This window comes from Populus euphratica, unplaced genomic scaffold (genome assembly GCF_000495115.2).
Source record: "Populus euphratica unplaced genomic scaffold, PopEup_1.0 scaffold227.1, whole genome shotgun sequence".
NCBI lineage: Eukaryota > Viridiplantae > Streptophyta > Magnoliopsida > Malpighiales > Salicaceae > Populus > Populus euphratica.
Window position 1 is genome coordinate 301,147 of NW_011500104.1, and position 22,262 is coordinate 323,408.

General features: G+C 32.4%; 2 protein-coding genes across 2 annotated transcripts; both read left to right on the top strand.

Moving 5' to 3' along the window:
* Window positions 1–7,743: 7,743 nt before the first annotated feature.
* On the top strand, window positions 7,744–9,704 carry LOC105109593 (E3 ubiquitin-protein ligase RING1-like). Its single transcript, XM_011004342.1, has one exon. It carries the CDS (start codon window positions 8,007–8,009, stop codon window positions 9,216–9,218), a length of 1,212 nt encoding a protein of 403 aa, XP_011002644.1. The 5' UTR covers window positions 7,744–8,006; the 3' UTR covers window positions 9,219–9,704.
* Window positions 9,705–19,121: 9,417 nt separating this feature from the next.
* LOC105109594 (aspartic proteinase PCS1-like) lies at window positions 19,122–21,064 on the top strand. The gene has a single exon (XM_011004344.1). The coding sequence runs from the start codon at window positions 19,419–19,421 to the stop codon at window positions 20,751–20,753; it is 1,335 nt and encodes a 444-aa protein (XP_011002646.1). The 5' UTR covers window positions 19,122–19,418; the 3' UTR covers window positions 20,754–21,064.
* Window positions 21,065–22,262: the final 1,198 nt, after the last annotated feature.

Sequence of the window (22,262 nt, forward strand, 5' to 3'; positions counted from 1 at the left end):
TATCCCGGGTTCATCTTTTCTTTTCTTTTCTTTTTGTTTTTGCATATGGCCGGGATTTGTATTCTTTTTATTTTTAATATTTCCTTCATGGAATTGTTGAATAATATACGAGGATTACTAACGTCAATCATGTTATTTTTATCATTGTTAGTGATCTCATTTGGACTTGGAACTAATATTTTTCTTATTTGTAGTTCATCTATCGAGTGTGCGTGCGTGGTGTGTGTGTGTATGTTTATTGTTATCATTTTTCTTTTTAATCAATTTTCACTACGCTTAATATTTTTAAATTGCTTCCGATTATGAAAGGATACATTTCTTGTTAATTAGATGCTCCGGTAAGCTAAAATAAAAAATAAAAAGAAACATTACTCCTTCCCAGCAATCTGTAAGTTGTTTTCCCGAGTACTGATATAATTATGTAATCTCATTTAATCCGTATTGGAAGAAATAAATAACAATTTACTCGATGTGATAAATTAAGGAAAACTATACCTGTCTTTATCAAAAAACAATAAACGGAGGTCGAAAATAAGGGAGGGGAGAATCAATACCTGCAATGCCTTTCCTTTTTACGTACTCTGTTGGGCGAAAAGCATCTTTCTGATGGACCACGAAATAAATACTCCTCAAGTGCGGAGACGATGATGCAGATTCAACGAGGTAACATATGATGGGCTACGACAAAGCAATTCATATGCCTAGTAAAGCTATCTATAGATGGACCATCATTCTGTTCGGTTCAGGACCTAACACCGACTATATCCATATCCCACCTCCCGGCCCCCACAGAGATCATTCTAGGGAAAATCTGTAAGGAGTTTAACAATTAAACAAGAGATTTTCCATTAATTGCGGTTAATCGTCGATTCATGACTTGCGGTAAGGTTCTGATTCTCGAGAGATTTATAGGTTTAGGCCATTTGGGTATCCGCCAGTCATCTCACAAGTTAACGAGTGTAACTTCTTTCTTCTCTCGTCAAGGATTCCTTGTCAACTGGGTTTTTAATACTGACCATAAGAATTATGGTCCCCAGAGCATGCCTTTTCTTTTGAAATAGGCCATCCATAATCGAATGAAACGGTGGAATAACTTTGACGCATAGGAGAAGTTTCGTGCTGTTCTCAGAGTACGTAATCCTTGTTTGGTGAGGTAGTTTTGACATTTTCATTTGCCTTTGGAAAAAGCTATATATGGCGACTAGTTAAGTCTACCGACTGGTTGTTTATTTCTGAGATCTTGATGCATTCTCCTATTCATTCCATGGAACACAGCTCCTTTTCCTTTTCAGAAAACTGAAATTTATAAAATCATATAGTTTTTCTTTAAAGTCTTGTTTCCTGTAATCTATCTCTACATATATGCGTTGGTGTACCTGTCGGTCTGTCCGCTTTGGCCCTGCATCATCATTGCCCGCTTGTCAACCTTATACTATGTGCTCGTCACTCGACCACATCTACATGGCTAATTAGGCACTGAGATTATTTTAACCGTTGAGGTTAGAACACTGCTTCTTTTTTTTAGAACACTGCTTCTTGGTCATGTTAAGAACACTGCTTCTTGGTCAGTTAAGAACTCGTTGGTTAACCATCTAGGTGGTGACCAAGTGGTAAGGACTTGAGATTAAGGAGTTTGTTCCCTTTGTGGTCTCAGATTCAAGTCTTTAGTTGCTCATATGATGGTCACTGGAGACTTACATGGTCGTTAACTTCAGGGTCCGTGGGATTAGTCGTGGTACACGCAAACTGGTCCGAACACCTATATTAATCTTAAAAAAAAAAAAAACTGGTTGGTTTGAAAATCAGTACATTAAAGTAGGTTAGAACAATGCTTCTTGTTTTGAATTCTCGATCAAATTGAGAAAGGCCCCTGGTTTTTTAAAAGCTGTAATTTAACTACCATGAACTATTTTTTATATATATAATAGGCTCCTTTAATCAGTTCTTCGATATTGGCCCCGTGGGATCATGTTCTTGTCTTGAAAAGTAACACATGTTCCACCAGTTTAAATTTAAAACGTGACACTTGTACGAGGATATTAGTTAACGAGACAAGTGTCATTTTTTAAAACTGTCATGTGATTTTAGTATACAATTTATATATATAAAAATATTTTCACGATAATTAAATTAAGATTTATAAAGTTAGGAGCCTATCTCAATTTAACCTCGATTCACTGTGTTTTTAAATCATTTATCCAGCTAGCAATCATTTTAAAGTTCTATGGAGAGTGTTGTGAACAACTGAGAATTCGGTGGAAAATCTCTTTACTTATCTCTTCCTTTTTCTACCCATCCCACCAAGACCTATAGCAATCCCACCAGTATGGAAAAACATGCACAAACAATAAAAGTGAGATGAACCTCGCAAAAATCCTCGTGAACCTAATGCCTGCGTACATTCTGGTCAAGATCATGAAGATTAGATGCATGTATGTAGATTTTAATTTATAAGAAATTAAATGGATAGTTAATTTTGAGGATAAGAATTACTCTTTTCACTGCATAAAATTGGCACGCAGCAAAGAGACCCTAATAGCAAGAAAAGCCAGGAAGGACTAGAAAAGACAGGCTCTTTTTGTGAGCCGAAGTGCTAATGGAAGTTTCTGTGTCTTAGCAAATGGGTGCTTTTAGCAACCGTGGATGAGGGTGATTGTAATTATTTTTTAAAAAGTTTTATATTAAAATATATTAAATTGATATATTTTTTTTATTTAAAATTTAAAATAAATAAAAAATTAAATTTTTTTAAAAACATGATTTGTATTGTATTCTCAAACATTAAGTAGAAGAAAATATTCATATTATACATAATGTCAGGGTAATTAAATTTTTATATTAAATGAGATGGCATCTACTAATATAAAAAAAATCACACTATAAAATGTGGATTTTTATGATATTTAATAAATAATTATCATTTTAAGATATTAAGTGATTTATAAAACACCAATCACACAATGACAAGTCGTTTAATAAAAAAAAATAGTAAAAGAATTAAACGGCTCTAGTATTATATATCCTTTAGTTTTTCTCATGCAACAACCGGATACGTTACATGGGGAGATACGTACATTAGACTTCTGAGAAAGAGATATATGCTACAGTACTCTAACCATTGAGTGTATTCGTGTAATCTTCAAGTTGTAAATTTTATTATGTATAACATGAATCAGGTTTCTAAGCTTTAATTTCTCCTTATGTTATCTCTTATTGTTTGTTCTTTTACTACACGAATATCTTTTAATTTACTTAAACCCAAACTTTAAGTGGATATTTATATTTCAGAATAAAAAAGAGGAGTTCTAAAGTTGATTGGAAATTCGTCTAGTCTTGAAAAATCTCTGTGATTGGTATTGTATTTTAAAAAAATGTTAAAAAACAGTGTGCTTTTAAAAATATTTATTTTACTTAAACAAATTCAATAATCCAGAAAATTAACTCCATGCACTGTGTATTACTACTATATTTTTTAATTAAAAATATATTAAAATATTTTTTATATTAGTATATTAAAATTATAAAAAAACAATCAATTTAATGACCAGCACAAGAAAAACAATTTGAAATTTGATTTAAAAATAGATTATAAAGCAAAAACCACACAGGCTAAATACAAAAATGATGTATTGAACACTTAGCCATGCACACATGGAGAGAGGGGGCTGTAACATTAACGTGGCCAGAGTTTGATAAGATGTCATAATCTTAAACATTAATGGCTCTGACTTCCATCATCGATGATGATACCCCATGTGTGATTATGCTGATAGGATTGAAGCCAGGTCAGAGAACAGCTGAAATTCATCCATCCAAAATTCTATTTAATTGATTATAATAATCAGCCCAGCTATTTATTAAATTAGTAAAACAATATTGCAGTACCAGGTGGTCGCCGTCTTCTTCTGTGTCAATAAGTTTGTAATAAACAATTTATTTTCAGGACCTAATAATGAAGCCATTTACAGGTTGCATGCACTAGAAGGCATTATTATCATTTTTTTTTAAAAGAAAAGGGTTTCTAATAATAAATAAAGATTCACAAAACAGAAAAAACCAACCAAACGCAGCCTAGCGGCATGGAACATGATGCGTGCCCTGTTGGTAGATGGTGACGTGTCAGAGAGCAGACCGTCCACCTTCTCTCGAATCATGACTAGGCATTGCCCGGTGTGCCACGTTTCACTACCCATCGGCGCCTGCCACCCCATGTGTTTTAAGATCTCTCGGTATTATCAATTCAACCCCCATATTTAAATTGATTTGCAACTTATACCCCGTAATTTGTCAAGAATGGTAGCTTATTATTATTATTATTATTATTATTTATACTTCTCCTGTAAGAAATAAAAATATCATATCTCGATATTATACCAGCTTGTCTCTTGCACGTGCTGCATGTAAGAAATATGTTTTGATTTAAAAAAAAATCCTGAAAATATATTTTCTTTAAAATCTTAACAGAACTTTAATTATGAATTGGTGGCGAAGGATGTGAAGTTATTTATTTTGTATTGGCTATTTCTCTTATAAAATCAACAGTAAATCTAATTAAAAATTAAAAGATTTCATTAAATCAAATAAATCAAACAAAAAAAACCATTGTTTTATAAAATCTTGTAATGGATTTAATGTAGTGGTAGTAAATTTTTTTAAATTACTTTTCATTTTAAAATTAACATTTCAAAAATAACTCTCAAATAATAAATAAAAGTTTATTTTGCATGATTAAGTGAATTTAAAAATAACCTAAATGACCAATAAAAAATATACTTTAATTTTTTTAATTTAAAATTAATTATATTTTATTTTATTTTCATAAAACTATCACACTATCAAACAAATTCCCCAACATTTAGTTGGTGATAATTTTTGTATTCTTTCGGTGGAGAGAATAATGGGTTTAAACTCATAAATAATTAACATTGAACGAATACAGTTTCTGGCTGGATGTTAGCGAACTTACGTGGCAAAGAATAATGGCTAAATGTAAATGACTCGAATAATTTCACAACGCATTCTAATAAAGTAGAATGGCCCTCGTCTTACATGAAAGTTTTCTAAATCATGATTTGTCGGAAAGTTTTCGAAATCACAATGTGGTGGTTTTTATTCCATCCAATGTCATGTTTACAACCGCAGACAATCATAAAAACTGCAGATGCAGGTGGGGCACATCAGATTAATTGCCGAAATAGGATAGAATATAATAATTCTAATTCATAGTTTTATTGTTGGAGAGAAAACTTTCTTTCAATGGTATGTCTCTTTAATAGAATTACAAATTAGAAAACCTGGAAAAATAATAACTAAATAATAACTATTTTTTTTTTCTCGAAGATCTTACTACAGTAGTCTTTCTTGGTTAAAGAGAATTCGTTCACGAGTTTTTTCATCGCGTTGCTATTGTTATCAACCTTAGAAACTCTCCACAAGAACTGTAAGCATAGCATTTTGAATGTACCATTGTAAATCACCAAGGTATCTCGTCAGTACATGTTCTTCCATTTATTCTAAGGCATTAATGGCCACTAATTGATAGAATTTATCAGTATAATCCTTAACAGATTTATTTTATTGTATCAACTTATAAAGCTGTTTATACAAGTTTTGTGTGTAGCCAAAAAAAAGAATTGCTCACTCATCTCTTATTCATCTTGTTCCAGTCACCGACTTGCAACTTTCCTTACATTTTATGTGACCTTTTTAATTGTTGTCACTAGGCAAAAGCTCGAGCCTTCAATCTAATCATAATGGGTTTCATCCTCATCCATTTTAGAAACTCTTTATATTAAAAAAATCATTCAATCAATCAATGAACTCGTATACTTATAAAGTTTTAGCAAATCCAAGTATTTTAACATAATTTTATAATCTCAAGTTTTATCTTTCTCTTGATCATGCGGTTGTCTCTCATGCTTCTGCCTCTAAAATAGGTTTGCAATACTGTTTAGGGATCCATGGTCACTCTTCTCCTAACCCAAATCCTCCAAGTCCCTTTATTCTAATAGTCGAGTTAACTCTCTCAGGGAGAGCCTTCTTATCCCAAACTATTTGACACTGCCCAGCTCTGTGACCTTTTACCACCATAGTTATTTTACAACACATAATAAAACAATAACTACATGGGATCATTTAGCTCTAATATAAACTAACGTCATCGAAAGCTAAAGCAAAAGCATCAAGACAACAACAAGAAAAAAACAAATTAATGGGTGAAATACAATAGAACACAAGAATCTTAATTCATTATTTTATTGCTAAATATAGAACACGAGAACCCCAACCCGAAAATAAAGAGAAATTGATAAAAATCCTTGATAAATCAGGTTATATAAAATTAATATTCTCAATATTTAATTTTATAAACTAGATGGAGAAAATCACCATGAAAAAAATATTTTCCCTATAGAAATTAACATTGACTATTTTTTCTTCTTCTAGAAATCCTACTTTATTGACAGTCATGTTGATTGGTAAGAACTTCAGCTTCCTAATCTATACCTACTCGTGTAAAATCACTTACCATCAACATAGGACTATTTTAATTGAATAAACAATTTCCAAATTCCCGTGACAGTTGAAAGATAACCGTAGTTTTTATAATCTAACATGTAGCAAGTAACAATACTATCATTAATTATCATGATTAGAAATCAAGAAAACTCCATAATGAAAAAAGAAAAATTAAAGAATAAAAGAAATAACACCTTCAATTACTTTCTAAAAAAATTATATTCCTTAATGTTTTTACACTAGAATGGAGAAACTCTTGTTGTTCCGGGCAACAAGAAATTATTGTTAATTTAGATTTAAATATTATCCCATATACGATGACATAAATTAATATAAAAAAATTTAAAACATATAATTTAATTGATCCAAATTTAAATTTATTTTTTAAAAATTATTAGTTTTAGTTTTATAATTTTTAAAGAGTTATATAATTATTAATTTTAAAATTTATAAAATCAATTGATATATATACAAGTTAATAAAAAAAAAAAGAAGAAGAAGAAAAAAGACAGAGACCGTCCAACTTGCAGAGTTTGAAAAGGTGTACGTTTAACAAGCTACGATCCTAATTGGCTGTGGGTGAAAGCTGATATTAGAAAGATTTTATTTTCCATGCCTGCTTCTGGAAATGACTTATTAAAATTTATTTGCTCTCACTATCATTCTGGGATTCTTCGTGATCCTGAAATCCTTTTGACTTTTCTAGCAAGGATAAAGCCGGCATCTGGTTTGTATGAGGAATCAACCTTGTGGTTTTGGTAAATATAATTATTTTTCCTCAAAAAAGAAAAGGCTATGTTTGTTTCGATTCGGTGGAATTTATGAAGCTATTCACACCCAATAATGTTTTTTTTTTTTTAAAAAAAAGAATTTCATAGCACTTGATTCTCCTGTATATTTGACTTTAAACTCTAAATGAATAGGAAGAATAGCACATGCATTTTTAAAATATATTTGATTTAAAAAATATTAGATTGATATTGTTTGTTTTTTTATAATTTTATGTAACAGTATTAAAAATATTTTTTTAAAAAATATCTTGATGCTAAAAAGATATTTTTAAAAAAACCTAGAAACGACACCGCACCATAAAAGCATCAAAACATTCCCCGAACCCAAAACACATCGAAACCCTTCCAAAATTCACCAATCACCCTGAAAATTCTAAAAAGAATCTTTTTGTAAAAATCTACCTTCCTTTTATTCAACAATAATAACAATAAAAAACATGGAAATCCCACCATAACGTCCGCTTATCTGTCACCAATCATCACAAAACACGTTTCGCTTTCTTACGGCCCGAACACCGTTTACGTGTTGAAGCCGTTAAATTACCCCTCTCCACTCTTTTAATCCCATCCCCTTCCATTTTTTCCCTTAAGAATAAAAACCCCAAATTTCCCCTTTCATTTTCTCTCTCACCAAACACCAAAAAGCTCCAATCTTTCTACAGATCTAACCCAAAATAAATTTTGGTTTTCTTTAATTTGATGTCATCTCCAACTACGCCGTCGTATTGGTGCTATAGATGCCACCGTTTCGTTCAGGTTTGGAGACAAGACTCGGTAACTTGCCCAGAATGTGAATCCGGGTTCATTGAAGAAATCGACAACCCTCCGCACATGATTCAAACAGAAGCATCACGTGAAAGGCACCGCAGACTTTCTCCCGCTGCCGGAACGATGTTCATGATCGGCAACCGCTCAAACCCTCATCGCCGGAACCGTCGCGGTGGAGCCGCCGGGAGCGGAGACCGGTCCCCGATCAATCCAGTGATCGTGCTTCGTGGTGGGCCTGGAGGGGCGGCTGAGGACGTAGTGGGAGATGACGGTGGCCGCGGTGGTGGAGGGTTCGAGCTTTATTATGATGACGGTGGCGGGTCAGGGTTGAGGCCGTTGCCGCCGAGCATGTCGGAATTTTTATTGGGATCAGGGTTTGAGAGATTGTTAGATCAGCTAACACAGATTGAAATAAATGGAGGGTTTGGCCGCTATGAGAATCAGCATCCACCGGCGTCAAAGTCGGCGATTGAATCGATGCCTACGGTAATTATTAACGAATCTCATATTTTTACCGAATCGCATTGTGCTGTTTGTAAGGAGGCTTTTGAATTAGAATCCGAAGCACGAGAGATGCCTTGTAAACATATCTATCATACTGATTGCATACTTCCTTGGTTATCTATTCGTAATTCTTGTCCGGTTTGTCGACATGAATTGCCTTCTGGTGATGATGACGATGAGGATGGGGTTGGGAGTCCGTTACCTGAAGCTGGGAATGGACAGGGAAATAACGAGGAGGAGGCAGTTGGGCTGACGATATGGAGGTTACCTGGAGGAGGGTATGCGGTGGGGAGGTTTACAGGGGCGAGGAGGGGAGAAAGAGAGTTGCCTGTGGTTTATACAGAGATGGATGGTGCGTTTAACAATGGTGGATTGCCGAGGAGGATATCATGGGGGTCTGGAGGGGGTGGAAGGAGGGAGAATGGTGGTGGGGTTAATGGTGGTAGAGGCGGTGGTAATAGAGGGTTTAGTTTTGGGAGAGTTTTGAGGCATTGGTTTGCTTGTTTTGGCGTGGGACAGGGTTCGAGTTCAAACTCCAGAGTCACCGGGAGGAATAGGCCTTCTCCTGTTTTTAGCAGTTCCTCTTCGATGAGGAGAAGGGGTTGGGGCGCTGAGATTAATACTGGAAGGAGACGGTGAGAATGCATTAATGAGAGATGATCAAATGGATGTTCTGTTTTTTGCTTCGAAGGTGCTTGTTACTGAATTGTATATACGGAGATTTGAGAATGACACCCAATTGTGAGTTTCAGTTCATAATATAAAAAAGTAGAGAGGTTTTATGAATTGTGTAACGATACTGTCTCAATGAAAGAATCTGGAAGAAGCAGTGGGAGCAAGGTAGGTACCTGAAGATGCTGGAGCTTGGCATTGGAAGAGGAACATTTTGGGAGCCAAGAAGGTACAGGCCTAATTATACGAAAGTGCCTTTAACTAGTTTTCATGCTGTGAACTACAGGCCTTGCAATTTTTTGTTTTTTCTTCTTTAATGTTCCATTATTTGGTATTTGTAAGTTAGCAGCAGACCAGCAGTTTTTTTCCACCTGTAATTCTTTTTCCAACAAATCTATAAATTCTAGCACCTCAAGTTTGAAGCATGTAGCAAGAGCTTTGGTTTGGGCGTTTTGCTTCTCTATGTTTTAACTTGCGCGCACAGCACTTTTGTTGAATCTTCTTGGAGTTCTGGTTGCAGGCCTGTTTCTCTCACTTTCTGGAACATAGGAGTAACCCTAGACTGGGTCTTGTCTGAACGTGAAGAGAGTTACGTGTGGCAACTTGCTTATAAAATTTATTTTTTAATATATATATATATATTTTTAACATTAATACATTAACACTTTAAATTTTTTTAAAAAATTAATTTAATATTTGATATTGTGTGATATTATGGTAGTAATTATTTTATAAATTGTTTTTTTAATATTAAAATAACATATATTTTTTAAAATTTATTTTTAACATTTGTAATTTAAAAATACACAAAATAAATTTAATTTTTTTTGAAAAATATGACATTGCTACAAATAAAGCACATTTTAAGTTTGGGAGTGTGTTTGTAAATGTTTTTAGTTATTTTTGAAAAGTGTTTTTGAATTAAAAAATATTAAATTAATAGTTTTTTATGATAGAATTAATAATTTTTTTAGTGTTTTTTATAGTTTTAATAAGCTAAAATACAAAAATTAAAAATCTTATTTTAACATATTTTTCAAAAAAATTATTTTAAAAATATCTTAATAAAATCTGGGACACAAAAGTTAATTGAATTCTTCAACAAATCCTTGTCACGCATATTGACAAGTGGGTTAATAATATATAGAATGGACATAGCGAAACAATTTTTATTTTTATTTTACAAATTAACATGTGCTGTCAAAGTTGAGCCTATTCGAGTTCTTGGCTCTCTTGCTCTGCAAGAATTTCAATAAAAAAGAATTAAAATGTGATGAATTATGGAGGGTAGCAATCAGGAATCATATTGTTACTGTCATTAATACAGAAAATTCTGAAGTGAGATTTGGTCCATGCATATCTATATATTGGGACGCTTTACAGTTGTGATTCCAACAAAATTCAGGGCCTCCTAAGCTGGCAGGCCAAGTTGCATACGGAGTGTATGATGGCTTTTGGGGACAAAACGGTGACTAAAACACGGTAATTTGAGCTTAAAATCATGCCCTGGAAGTGCCAAAATTCTGCGAGGACCTTACTTCGGAAAGGAATGATGACAAGAGTACGAATAAAGAAAATTATTCCACATCAATTTTGCAGCTCGAGAGTTTGCAATATATCAGAATTCTCAGTTGCCTACTTCTTACGCATGCTTCTGATTTGCAGCGAGCCCAAAACTAGTGCGAGGCATGTGGAATAAGATTTTAGGATCCCCAGTTTGCGTTCAATTGGGATCAATGATCATGGAAAGTAAAAGCTGTGCCAGAATATTTTCTAGGCGATGCAAATATATTTAAGCATTTCTCGCCATATCGAAAATGTAATTCAATATTGAAATTTTCTACTCCCACGCGATTGATTTCTAAGATTGCCTGGCTCTAGGATTATGATTCTGTACAGTCTGAATTTGGACCGTTCATTACAACCCCCGAGCACCACATCAGCCTCCCTGTTCAAATCAACGTGGAGATGTGTTTTACACACACACGCACACACAACAGTCTACTTGCCGTCTAGCCGGCAGATTGATTTTGGGCCTGTTGCCCAACACATGATATTGAGCTCAAACCAAAGACATGATGGGGCAAAGATGCTTTCAACTAACATATAGAGTGTTTTTCATATTATAGTAATGGCAATAATTTAAGGTAATTTTTATTTATAAATATATTAAAATGAAGTTTTTTTAATTTTTAAAAATTATTTTTGATCTTATCACATCAAAAAATATAAAAACATGAAAAAATTTATTTTAAGTAAAATAATAGAAATTTTAAAAAATAATATGATTTTGTATTGTGTTTCCAAACACTCAAGATCCACCTAGTGTTAATGGGCTGGCATGTTGGAGAAATTCAGGTGGACACATGCTGCTCTCATCATCGAACCCACAATATAGACCCTGTCCAACCAAAAACGAGCTTGAGCATTTTAAAATAAGTAGTTTTTATGGGTAAGCTGCTTCAAAGAAGTATAATGGTGAGAATCATGTAGTGTAGGATTGAGGTCGACTGCATTGAGATTTATGGCCATGGTCGGCTGCTCTGAGCTATAAACTAAAGAAGATGTGTTATCTGGGAGGTTATATTGCAATGATACATGCCAAAAAAAACAACTCAGCACAATAATTTTAACAAGGATTTTATATTATTTTTATATTGATCCAAGAATAATTTTATATTATTTTTTAATAAAAAGATTTCTATCCAGCTTGAACAGATATTTCAAGCAATTTAAACAAATATTAAATGGCTTCCTCTCTCGGGGGAAATGCCTTTAATTTTAATTCCTAAGATGAGCTGGTCCCGTCTCTTCGTTGTTTTTTTTATGCAAAAGGTGATTTACAGGTTCGAGGCTTTGCCGTTAATATAAATTTAATGGATGTGAATATTTTTTAAGGTTTTTTTTATATATAGAAATATATTAAAGTCATATTATTTTTTAAAAAATTATTTTTAAAATTAATAGTTAAAACAATACATATGTGTATCTGCGTGCGTGTTGAGGGGTACTCTAAGTTATTTTAGGTTGCTACATTTAAAAGTGAGAAAACATAGTCTGAAAAACTATTTCCCCTGCGATGTTATTGTGTCCATAACATAGATTACTATTTATTTATTTATTTTATTTTGTACCTCTTCTCTTCTTTGTAATTATTTTATTTATATTGATTATTTATATTTATATTTATATTATTTATTTTTAAATTTAATTCTTATTCTTTTAATTTTTATTTGTTTTGTATTGAATACTTTTTATAATTGATTAATTTTTTTTTCAATTTCACCCCAATGCATTTATTTTCATTTAATTTTGATCTTAATTATTTTAATTGTTATTTTTTTAATTATTTTTTAAAGAATTTATTTGTTACAATTTTATCCCTAAACATTTAATTTCATTTGATTTTTTCTAAAATAATTAATTTCATTTAATTTTTATATCAAATTTAATTTTAATTATTTTAATTGATATTTTTTCATTGATTTTTTTTCCTCAATTTCATACATCAATGTTTATTTGATTAAGAATCTTACTTTTTTGTTTTTTTATTTACCTTTAATGAGATCACCCTAATCTCATGATCCTAGTAATAAATTTGAATGATTAGTCTGAGTCAACTCTTATATTGTTTTAAATTATTTTTTAATATCTTTTCTGCTGATATTTTTTTTACTTTCATATTTATAAGGTTATCTTAATTTTATATTCTAAGTCACATGTTTAATTTATTAACCCTATCAGATTTGCTTAAGACTTTAATTGTTATTTTTTTTAGATTTGATAAATTTTTAAAATTTTAAATTTTAAATTGTCTTATAATAAAGTTCTTGACGGGTACGAAATCTAGGGTTTCATAGATTGCGAACTTTTTAAGATTTAACTACATTTAGAATGTTTGTTCGAATTTACTTAGTTTTTATAGATGTTTTCAATTTCATCATATATGAATTTTTTAATCTTTAAAATTTGGTCTTTATTCTTTTAAGTGATATTTATCTTATGTTGGGTTATTTTTTATTTTTTTCATTAAATTGCATTCTTTATGGGTTTTTTCTATCAAATTTGATCCTTATTTTTTTGTTTTTTTTTATAATTTTTTTATTAATACTTTTCTACCGATCTCGTTATTCAAAATTAAATTGGTTGAGAATTATACTTTTTGATTGAATTATGGTAAAATTTTTTACAAGATGTGGCTTTTAGAGATTAGACCGGGTTTAGAGATATTTGCCTTATTTTCCCGCCTTTTTAAAATTGATGTCGTCTTATTTATTTTTTTTACTTTTATTTTGTTTTTATTTTTTTATTTAATCCAATTAGGTTAGCCCTCAATTTTTTTTCCTATTTCATTCTTTTAATTTTTTAATCTATAAATAATCTATCATGTTACAAATTATTTTCAATTTGACCCTTGTGATTTTTTAATCTTTCTAGTTTGGTCTTAATTCATTTAATTGTATTTTTTTTTGTTTACAATTTGTTTTTTGATTTTATCCTTGTTGGGTTTTTTCCTGTCATATTTTAGCCTCATTTCTTTTCTTTTACAATTTTTTTTATTAATAGTTTTTTCAATGATTTTATCCTTTAAAATTAAATTGGATAATATTTAAGTTTCTTGATTGAACTTAGATATATAATTGAACACGTTGCAAGTTTTTTATATTAAATCATGTTTAGAAGATTTACTTAAGTTTGTTTGGTTCCCTTTCTTGTAAAATATTTTACCTTTAAAATATTTTTCATTAATGGTGATGAAAAAAAAATGATGGTGGTGAAATGACAATAGTGGTTGTCATAGTTAAATGATATTGTAAGTAGATTATTATTTGTATAATATTTTACAAAACTTTAGTATCTAAAAGCATTTTTCAGCAGAACTAAGTTTGAAAAATAACAATAATATTTTTTTTATTGACCAATTTTTGTGTTAAATATTTTATGAAAAATAAACATATGAAATTATTTTTTAAAAACAAACACGGGAAAATCTATAAAATATTATATGCAAAACAAACGGACCTTAATAACAAGTTTTGTAAAAAATCTTTAAATTACTCTTTCAAGCTCGAAAATGATAAAAAAAAAAATCAAAAAATTTCTTAGAAGGGTTAGTTCAGGGTATAAGTGAATACTCTATACAAGTATAAGGATTGTAATTCAAGGTGGAGGCTCCCATGTCCTTGCAGCTCCACCTCTGCTTATACGAGCCCATTATCACTCCAATGCATGTTCTACGCGCGATCCTGAGACGCTAATCCGTCAAGAGGAATCAAATCAAGCTGAACTGGTGGCTCATCAAAAAAAAAAAAAACTGAGAGGAATGTGTAACGTTTTTAGATCAGGCAAGCCATATGACAGCTAGCATATTGCAAGCAAAAAATTATTATATACAATTACTTGCATAGATATACAAAAAGTCGCAGTGTTATTTTAGTTTCAATTTTATTTTCCTTTTAAATATCGAGCATGAAAAGGGACAAGAAGACTTCCAGCAATAAAAAAGTGAACTTTCACTACCGTCGTGACAAGATTTTTGTATATGTTCCAAGAACAAGAATTGAAATACAGAAACTGAAATGAAAGATGGACCGCCATATATATGCCTCACGAAGGTCAACAATCAGCATAGTATCAAGTAGCTGGGAAAGATCTGTATTGGTCTTTGTAAGATTAGAGCAATCATGCATGGCATTCGTATGTATTACTGTACTATGGAGAAATAAGCATGCCTCCCCCAGAAACAATCAAACCTTACTGGAATCAGCATCCACAAATCTAATGAAGTGGGGTCTTGTTTCTAGATTTAAAAACGCGTTAGGTTTCCCAAGAATAAAGTTCACAACACACTTTGCATTCATCAACAACTGACCTTCTTCCTAGGTCATGACTTTTGATGATGAAAGCGCACCAAATTCTTTTGTTTCCTTCGATTTGACTTCTCCATTAGCCATTAATTTGTTTAAGAACAGTTTGTGTAAATAAACTTCAGCGAGACAAGTAGTCCCAGTTTTGTTAGGTATCTTCATGTTTAGAGGCAATAAAAGAAGGATATTAGACTATCGACCAGCATATACCGAACTGAAACGCAAATACCTCGGAGGTCTAATTGTCTAAAAGATGTAACTTGCAACCCGAAAGCCAATTGTAGCAAAGTTCAAGTTTTGTTTTTAATCTCTATTAATGATCGGCTATCCACTCCAAAATTGGAATTTCATAAAACTTCACTCCGTGTTCTAGCATGAGATTAGAGTTCTACACCGAGTATCGCGTCAAGGAGATTCTTAGTTCGTAAATCTACTCAGCTAAATGATAAGGAAAAACATCGAAGTTGTTGTTTAATGTTTTCAACTCAATAGTTCAAGATGAGATGAACCGGAGCTGTTCTCTTGGCATTGAGTGTCTTGCCGGTCTCCATATCAATCCAGCTATCGAACAGTAATTGAAAATGTTTTGGAAAGTGAGTCGGTGACCAAACAATGGATTGGAAGGATACGCATATTTTCAACTCACTAGTGGACATAAGATGAACATTGTAACCCCCGCAATTTTCCAGAGAAGTGTAAATATGGGCGCTTTACCGTCAAAGTATTCTGTCTTTATTCTAGAAAATGTGTTGCTCAATTGTGTAAAAGCCAACGATGCAATAACTATTCGATTTGCGATTGATAGCGAGAGGTTCGTCTGGTTACTTGAGGTGTCATCACGAGCTAGCTAGCTGCTAGATTCGTGATTCTTTAGCACAGTTGTGACTTGGCTTGTCTCACGATAGAAAGCTAATGCTCGATGAAGCAGAAGCACAAAGAATTTTGGTGGCCGCCAATGGATTATAAGATAAATTATATTTTATATTTTTGTTTTTTTAATATATAGTTTAAGTTATTAAATTGTAATTTTTTAATATAATATTAAAATTTAGTTATTTAATTAGGATGAATTTAAATTTCAACATTTTCAGTTTTTTTTATAGTTAAAATTAATTAAAAACATAAAAAAAAATGAGTACATATAAATTTTAAATTTAAAAAATTTTATTTGAAAAAAATGTTAAAAAATAATATAAGTTATATATTGATGCAAGTTTTAATCTTAAAGGAATTTTATTTGAGGTGATATTTTAAAAATAATATAAATCATATACTTGCATATTTCAATTGAAGAGATATATTAAAAATAATATAAATTATATATTCAAATCTCATTTAATAATTCAAGTTTTAAATTGAAATGATTTTTTAATAATGAATAAGTTTTTAATAAATTAATTAGTGTTTATTTGAAAGTGTTTTTTTTATATATCTTTAAGTTATCTTAAAAAAAATAATTTATTTCTTGAAGTTTCTTTTGCAATAAGATTTGACCATGATTACTTTTCATCATGATTTATTACATGAATATTTTATTGTATCTAAAGGTTGTAATTAATATTATAATTCATTATAACTGTAATTGTTAATTACATTATATTTTTTAAAAGTAATGACAATTCATTTTATCTAGTGGACATTTGAAAATATATTTCTTTTATGGGCTAGAGATCTTATGCAGATGAATCAATGGAGTAATTTGAGTTTCATCCCGCGTGTCCCTTGTATTTTAGAATTTTGATCCTTGCTTTATTTTACCTCAGCATATAATTAATTCAATATTTTAACTTCATAATATGCAATATGGAATGATTGTTAAATACAATAATAATAAAAAAAAACAATATTTTTTTAGTTACATCACAACATTCTTGAGATGTGAGATTACAATAAGAAATCAAAACTCTTGTCAATATGTTATAATTGACTTGTTTCCGTCAATCAGCAATCGAGACAAACCTAAAGTTAAAAAATTTCTCCCTGTTACAATTTATTGATTGGAAGAGCTGGCAAGCTATTTCCTGCTCATAGACCAAAGTCTCAATTATGAATCTTTGCCGAAAGTTTCAAATTTCAAACCTTTGTTTAATTCTGGTTTACAATCACGAATATTTTACACATAAATCAATTTCGCTTGTCTATTATTGTTCAAGAGACAATATTAAATAAGAGCTTCTCATGTCCAACAGAAGGGCTTTGATGGCTACCGGTTCTTGGGCTCTTCCTGGTTTTGATAACACAATCCACTTTTTGTCCCCCACTGCACCTTCCAGAGATACCCTTTTTGAAAGGGCTCGTTGGCCATCGTAAAACTGTCTCCATGCACCATGGAAGCAGTCGGAGATACAGTCTCTGAACTAAAAAACAACAGATTTCTCATAACACAAAAATTATAAGTGCTCACAGTTCTCAAAGGAGAAGAAAAAAATTCACGTCGAGCCTGTAATAATATCATGTTGTCGTTTTATTGACAATGTAGTAAAATTATAGGACAGCATAGTGCTACAAAAGTTTTGTGACAATCGCACACAGAACACCATGCATATGTGATGAAGTAGAAAATCCTAGCAATTGACATCGGCCAAGAGAAAAGGTCCAGAAGTTTTCATGGAAACTTCAATAAAATAATCTTTTAAAGGCAGAGGACATTGTTTTAGCGTACAGGGTCTCATGGAGATGATTTAATTACCGAACTCTTTTATATAGTTTCAATGTAGCAATCACTTTAAAGCAAGACAGTTCTTGTTTCGTCGTCAAGAAATTCAAGCCTTGATTAACTAATTTTTTAGTATCTAAATTGACTTGGGGCAACATGAAGCAATTGCTACCTATCAGAATGCAAAGAAAGGGGAGTGGAATTCGCCAAAATGCAAGCCGCAATGCATTGCCTATCACATATAACCGTTGCTTTTCGTGCCAAATTAACAAAACCACAAAGAAATTTCGAGTTAACGACAACAATGGAAGGAGAAAAGTAACATTCGAATTTTAAATTATGATTTCATTAAAAACAATTAATTAAGCACCTAACCTAAGATCTATATGTCATCTCCCGACCAAACATGTATTAATCCCCACTTCAACATGGTTGATTCAATAACTATCATTATCTTATAAACTATTCTCATGTGTGCCGTGGATAAACTTAGCAGATGAACTTTGTCAATTTCATTTTGAAAAATTACCCTTATCCTACCGAGAATGGTGCATGTAACGGAATCAAAATCCAGACAAAAAATATTGCTAGAAAAACATAATAAACAGTGATAGCCCGTGAAATAGTGTTAAATTCAGCTGTAATGGTGAAATCTTTATGTGAACAGTGAATTAATGCGAGTTTGGATTTGGATGATAAACAATCCAAAACATGCAACAAACACAAAAGATTCGATAATATAAAATGACAGATATACAACAGTACATTGGATTGTTACATGAGTTACAATCCATGTTTAGATCATGGAGGCATGAGTGCTGAACATAAAAATATAATTGAGATTGCTTTTTAAAATACTATATACTATGTAACTTTTGTATCTAGCATATACAAATTTATGTAAGATTATAAGATGATGAGACAAAATCATCTCCTAAATTTATAAAATATAAACATGATGGTTTTATGTTTTGTAACTTTTTATATGTTGCAAAATCTTAACTGTGTATGGGAAATGTTAGCATGGATATATCATATGTTAGTTTTGTATATACTATGTAAGTTTTGTATCTAGCACATACAAATTTATGTATTTTTTGTTATTGTTGAGATTAATAAAAATTAAGATTGGTACATGTAATAATATGTCTCTAGTTGTATTTTGTTTCTCTCGTGACAAGAGAGAGTGTGAAGAAATATTTAAAAAAAAAAATACTGGATTATTAGATACAAACGAGTAGATTAAAAAAAAAGGACTGAATTCGAGAAGAAGCTAGTCTGCAGCATAAAAGCTGGAAATTTTCGACCATAAATGAACCCTGTGACAGTATCCATGAACAACTGTGATGGACTCGAATTTGTCATTCACATCGTCCCCGAGAAAAGGCCTTTTGTTTTGTGATTGTCCACACGACGAAAATCCCAGTCTCCAAAACTAACGACACGTATTCTCTTACAATTAATGCATTTTTCCAAGCATAGTATTTAAGCAACACAAATAAAGGAAACTCCACAAGGATAACCGCAACTCCCTCCCTCGCCTTCATCAATTCGTTCATTGATCTTTCAAGTTTAAAATTATAAGCCATTGAAAGCGGTTGAAGCCCCAAGCAAAGATAAACAGAATTCATTAAACAAAACATCATGGTTTTGCTTCGGCTTCTTGTCCAGCTATTTATTTCCTTCATTTTCTTGCGATCCAAACAATGTTTCTCTTCAAATCAATCACCAATAATAGTACCTCTAAGAACCCAAAACAACCATCATATCTCAACAAGACGACTCTTCTCCAATAGTTCTTCAAAAACCACAGGCAAGCTCTTATTTCATCACAATGTTACCCTCACTGCCTCTCTCACCATTGGCACGCCCCCACAAAACATTACAATGGTTCTTGACACAGGCAGTGAGCTTTCGTGGCTCCGTTGCAAAAAAGAACCAAACTTTACATTCATTTTTAATCCTCTTGCCTCCAAAACATACACTAAAATACCTTGTTCTTCACAAACCTGCAAGACACGAACCAGTGACCTTACCCTGCCCGTTACTTGTGACCCGTCCAAGCTCTGCCACTTCATCATCTCCTACGCTGATGCCTCTTCCGTTGAAGGCCACCTCGCATTTGAAACTTTCCGGTTCGGATCGTTGACGCCGCCCGCTACTGTTTTCGGGTGCATGGACTCGGGCTCTAGCTCCAATACAGAGGAAGATGCAAAGACAACCGGGTTAATGGGCATGAACCGTGGGTCATTATCATTTGTGAACCAGATGGGATTGAGAAAATTCTCGTATTGCATATCGGGTCTTGACTCGACCGGTTTTTTGCTTCTCGGGGAGGCCAGATACTCGTGGCTTAAACCCTTGGATTACACTCCTTTGGTTCAAATGTCGACCCCTTTACCCTACTTTGATCGGGTCGCTTACTCTGTTCAGCTTGAGGGAATAAAGGTAAATAACAAGGTTTTGACTTTGCCCAAATCGGTGTTTGTACCGGACCATACCGGAGCAGGGCAAACCATGGTCGACTCGGGTACCCAGTTTACGTTTTTACTGGGTCCGGTTTATGGTGCCTTGAGAAAAGAATTTCTATTACAAACTGCAGGGGTTCTAAGAGTTTTAAACGAACCGCACTTCGTGTTTCAAGGAGCAATGGATCTCTGTTATTTGATTGACTCAACTAGGGCCACCTTGCCAAATCTACCGGTTGTCAAGTTAATGTTTCGGGGAGCCGAGATGAGTGTGTCGGGTCAAAGACTGTTGTATCGGGTCCCGGGTGAAGTTAGAGGGAAGGATTCAGTGTGGTGCTTTACTTTCGGAAACTCTGACGAGTTGGGAATCTCATCGTTCTTGATTGGTCACCACCAACAGCAAAATGTCTGGATGGAGTATGATCTTGAAAATTCCAGGATTGGATTTGCGGAGTTAAGGTGTGATCTTGCTGGTCAACGGCTCGGCTTGGACGTCAAGAATTTAGCATGACTCCTCTGCGCCGGGTCCGCTCACACGTGGGGCTACTATATATTTTCAGTAGAAAAAAGGCGAAATGGCCCTTTATTACCCGGTCTTTGATGGATGGGGTGCCACCCTCTTTTAAAGAGTTGAGAATATATAAAGTTCCATGTTTTTTGGGGGGGCGACGTGGAGTGTTGGGATTGGATTCTGTGATCAATTAATGAGTCATTGTCCAGTAATATATTTCTGGGACAGTGTCTGTGCGTGAAGAAAATTTAGGATTTTGGAGCATCAAATGCAATGCTCAGTAATATATTTTTGTATCGTACATGACATTATTCAACTCACTTCCATTGCTTTCATATTTGTTATTCTCTGAATCTCTGTTGAATTTGGTTAGGTTTGTGTCAGGTTACTGACTGGTTTTGTCTTCTTGTTTCAAAAATAATTTTTAAAAAAATTAAAGTTTTTATTTTCAATTAATTTTTTTAATACTTTCGTATAATTTTGATATATAATGTCGTATATAAATTTTAAAAATAAAAATAATATTTTAAAAAACAACTATTATTATAATAAAAATAAAAATAACCAATGAAATATGATTAATTTGGTTTAATACTGTGGGCAGTTGGCTTGTGGGTGCCATGCCAACACGTTTTGCTCTGTTCTCCACTTTACAACTAGCAATGGTGTCCAAAAGTTGCCCTCTCGGCTGTTCTGGAGAGCCATTTGATTGTGAAATTTCATCAATCTCCATGTCTCTGTCCAGCCAGCGGTTCTCGTGTTAAGGTACTCTCTTGTCTTTTGATGCAAATGGACGGCTTGTAATCATAGATGTTTTAAGCCTCGTCTGTGGTTCCTGACTTCCGGTTCCTGGAATCGAGTGAAAATTTGGTATTGAGTGTTTTATTTTAAAATGATATTTTTTTTAGTTTAAAAAAATTATTTTTGATGTTAAAATATTAAAGTGATTTGAAAAAATAAAAAAATATTTTAAAATAAAAAAATTATATATTTTTTTAAATAAACGGGCTATTAGTTTTTCTGAATACGGATTTCTGAACTTTCTGAGAGTTAGGCTGGCAGTGTCAGCCGCCATATGTGATCCACTTGTATATGTGTAGTCACTCAACACTGTACAGTCTGCCTGTAGAAAAATCTCCTTTGAAAAAAATAATATTCTTGCTTGAAGTAATATTTACATGACTGTCCTTTGCGAATCTTATCTTATCTTTGTAGTTCTATATGCAATAAATTAGAAGCCAAATCCATTTTGATCTGATTAGAGAAATCTAAATCAGGGAGGGTAGCAAATAAAAAGCATAGTGATAGCTGAAGGGAGTAAGTTATGTATTAAGATGACGTGGGATTGGATATAGCTAGTGATAGCTTGGCAAAAAGCCTTCCAAAGGGCCTGTACCGTCCATGCAATTATGGGTGTTTAGTATTATAATTAATGATATTTTATAAAAGTGTTTTTAATCAAAATAATTTTTTTATTTTTTTCATATTAAAACCATTTAAAAACATCCA

What these genes read in the sequence shown, in the direction of transcription:
- LOC105109593 (XM_011004342.1), top strand. Translation starts at nt 8,007, where the DNA reads ATGTCATCTCCAACTACGCCGTCGTATTGGTGCTATAGATGCCACCGT.
- LOC105109594 (XM_011004344.1), top strand. Translation starts at nt 19,419, where the DNA reads ATGGTTTTGCTTCGGCTTCTTGTCCAGCTATTTATTTCCTTCATTTTC.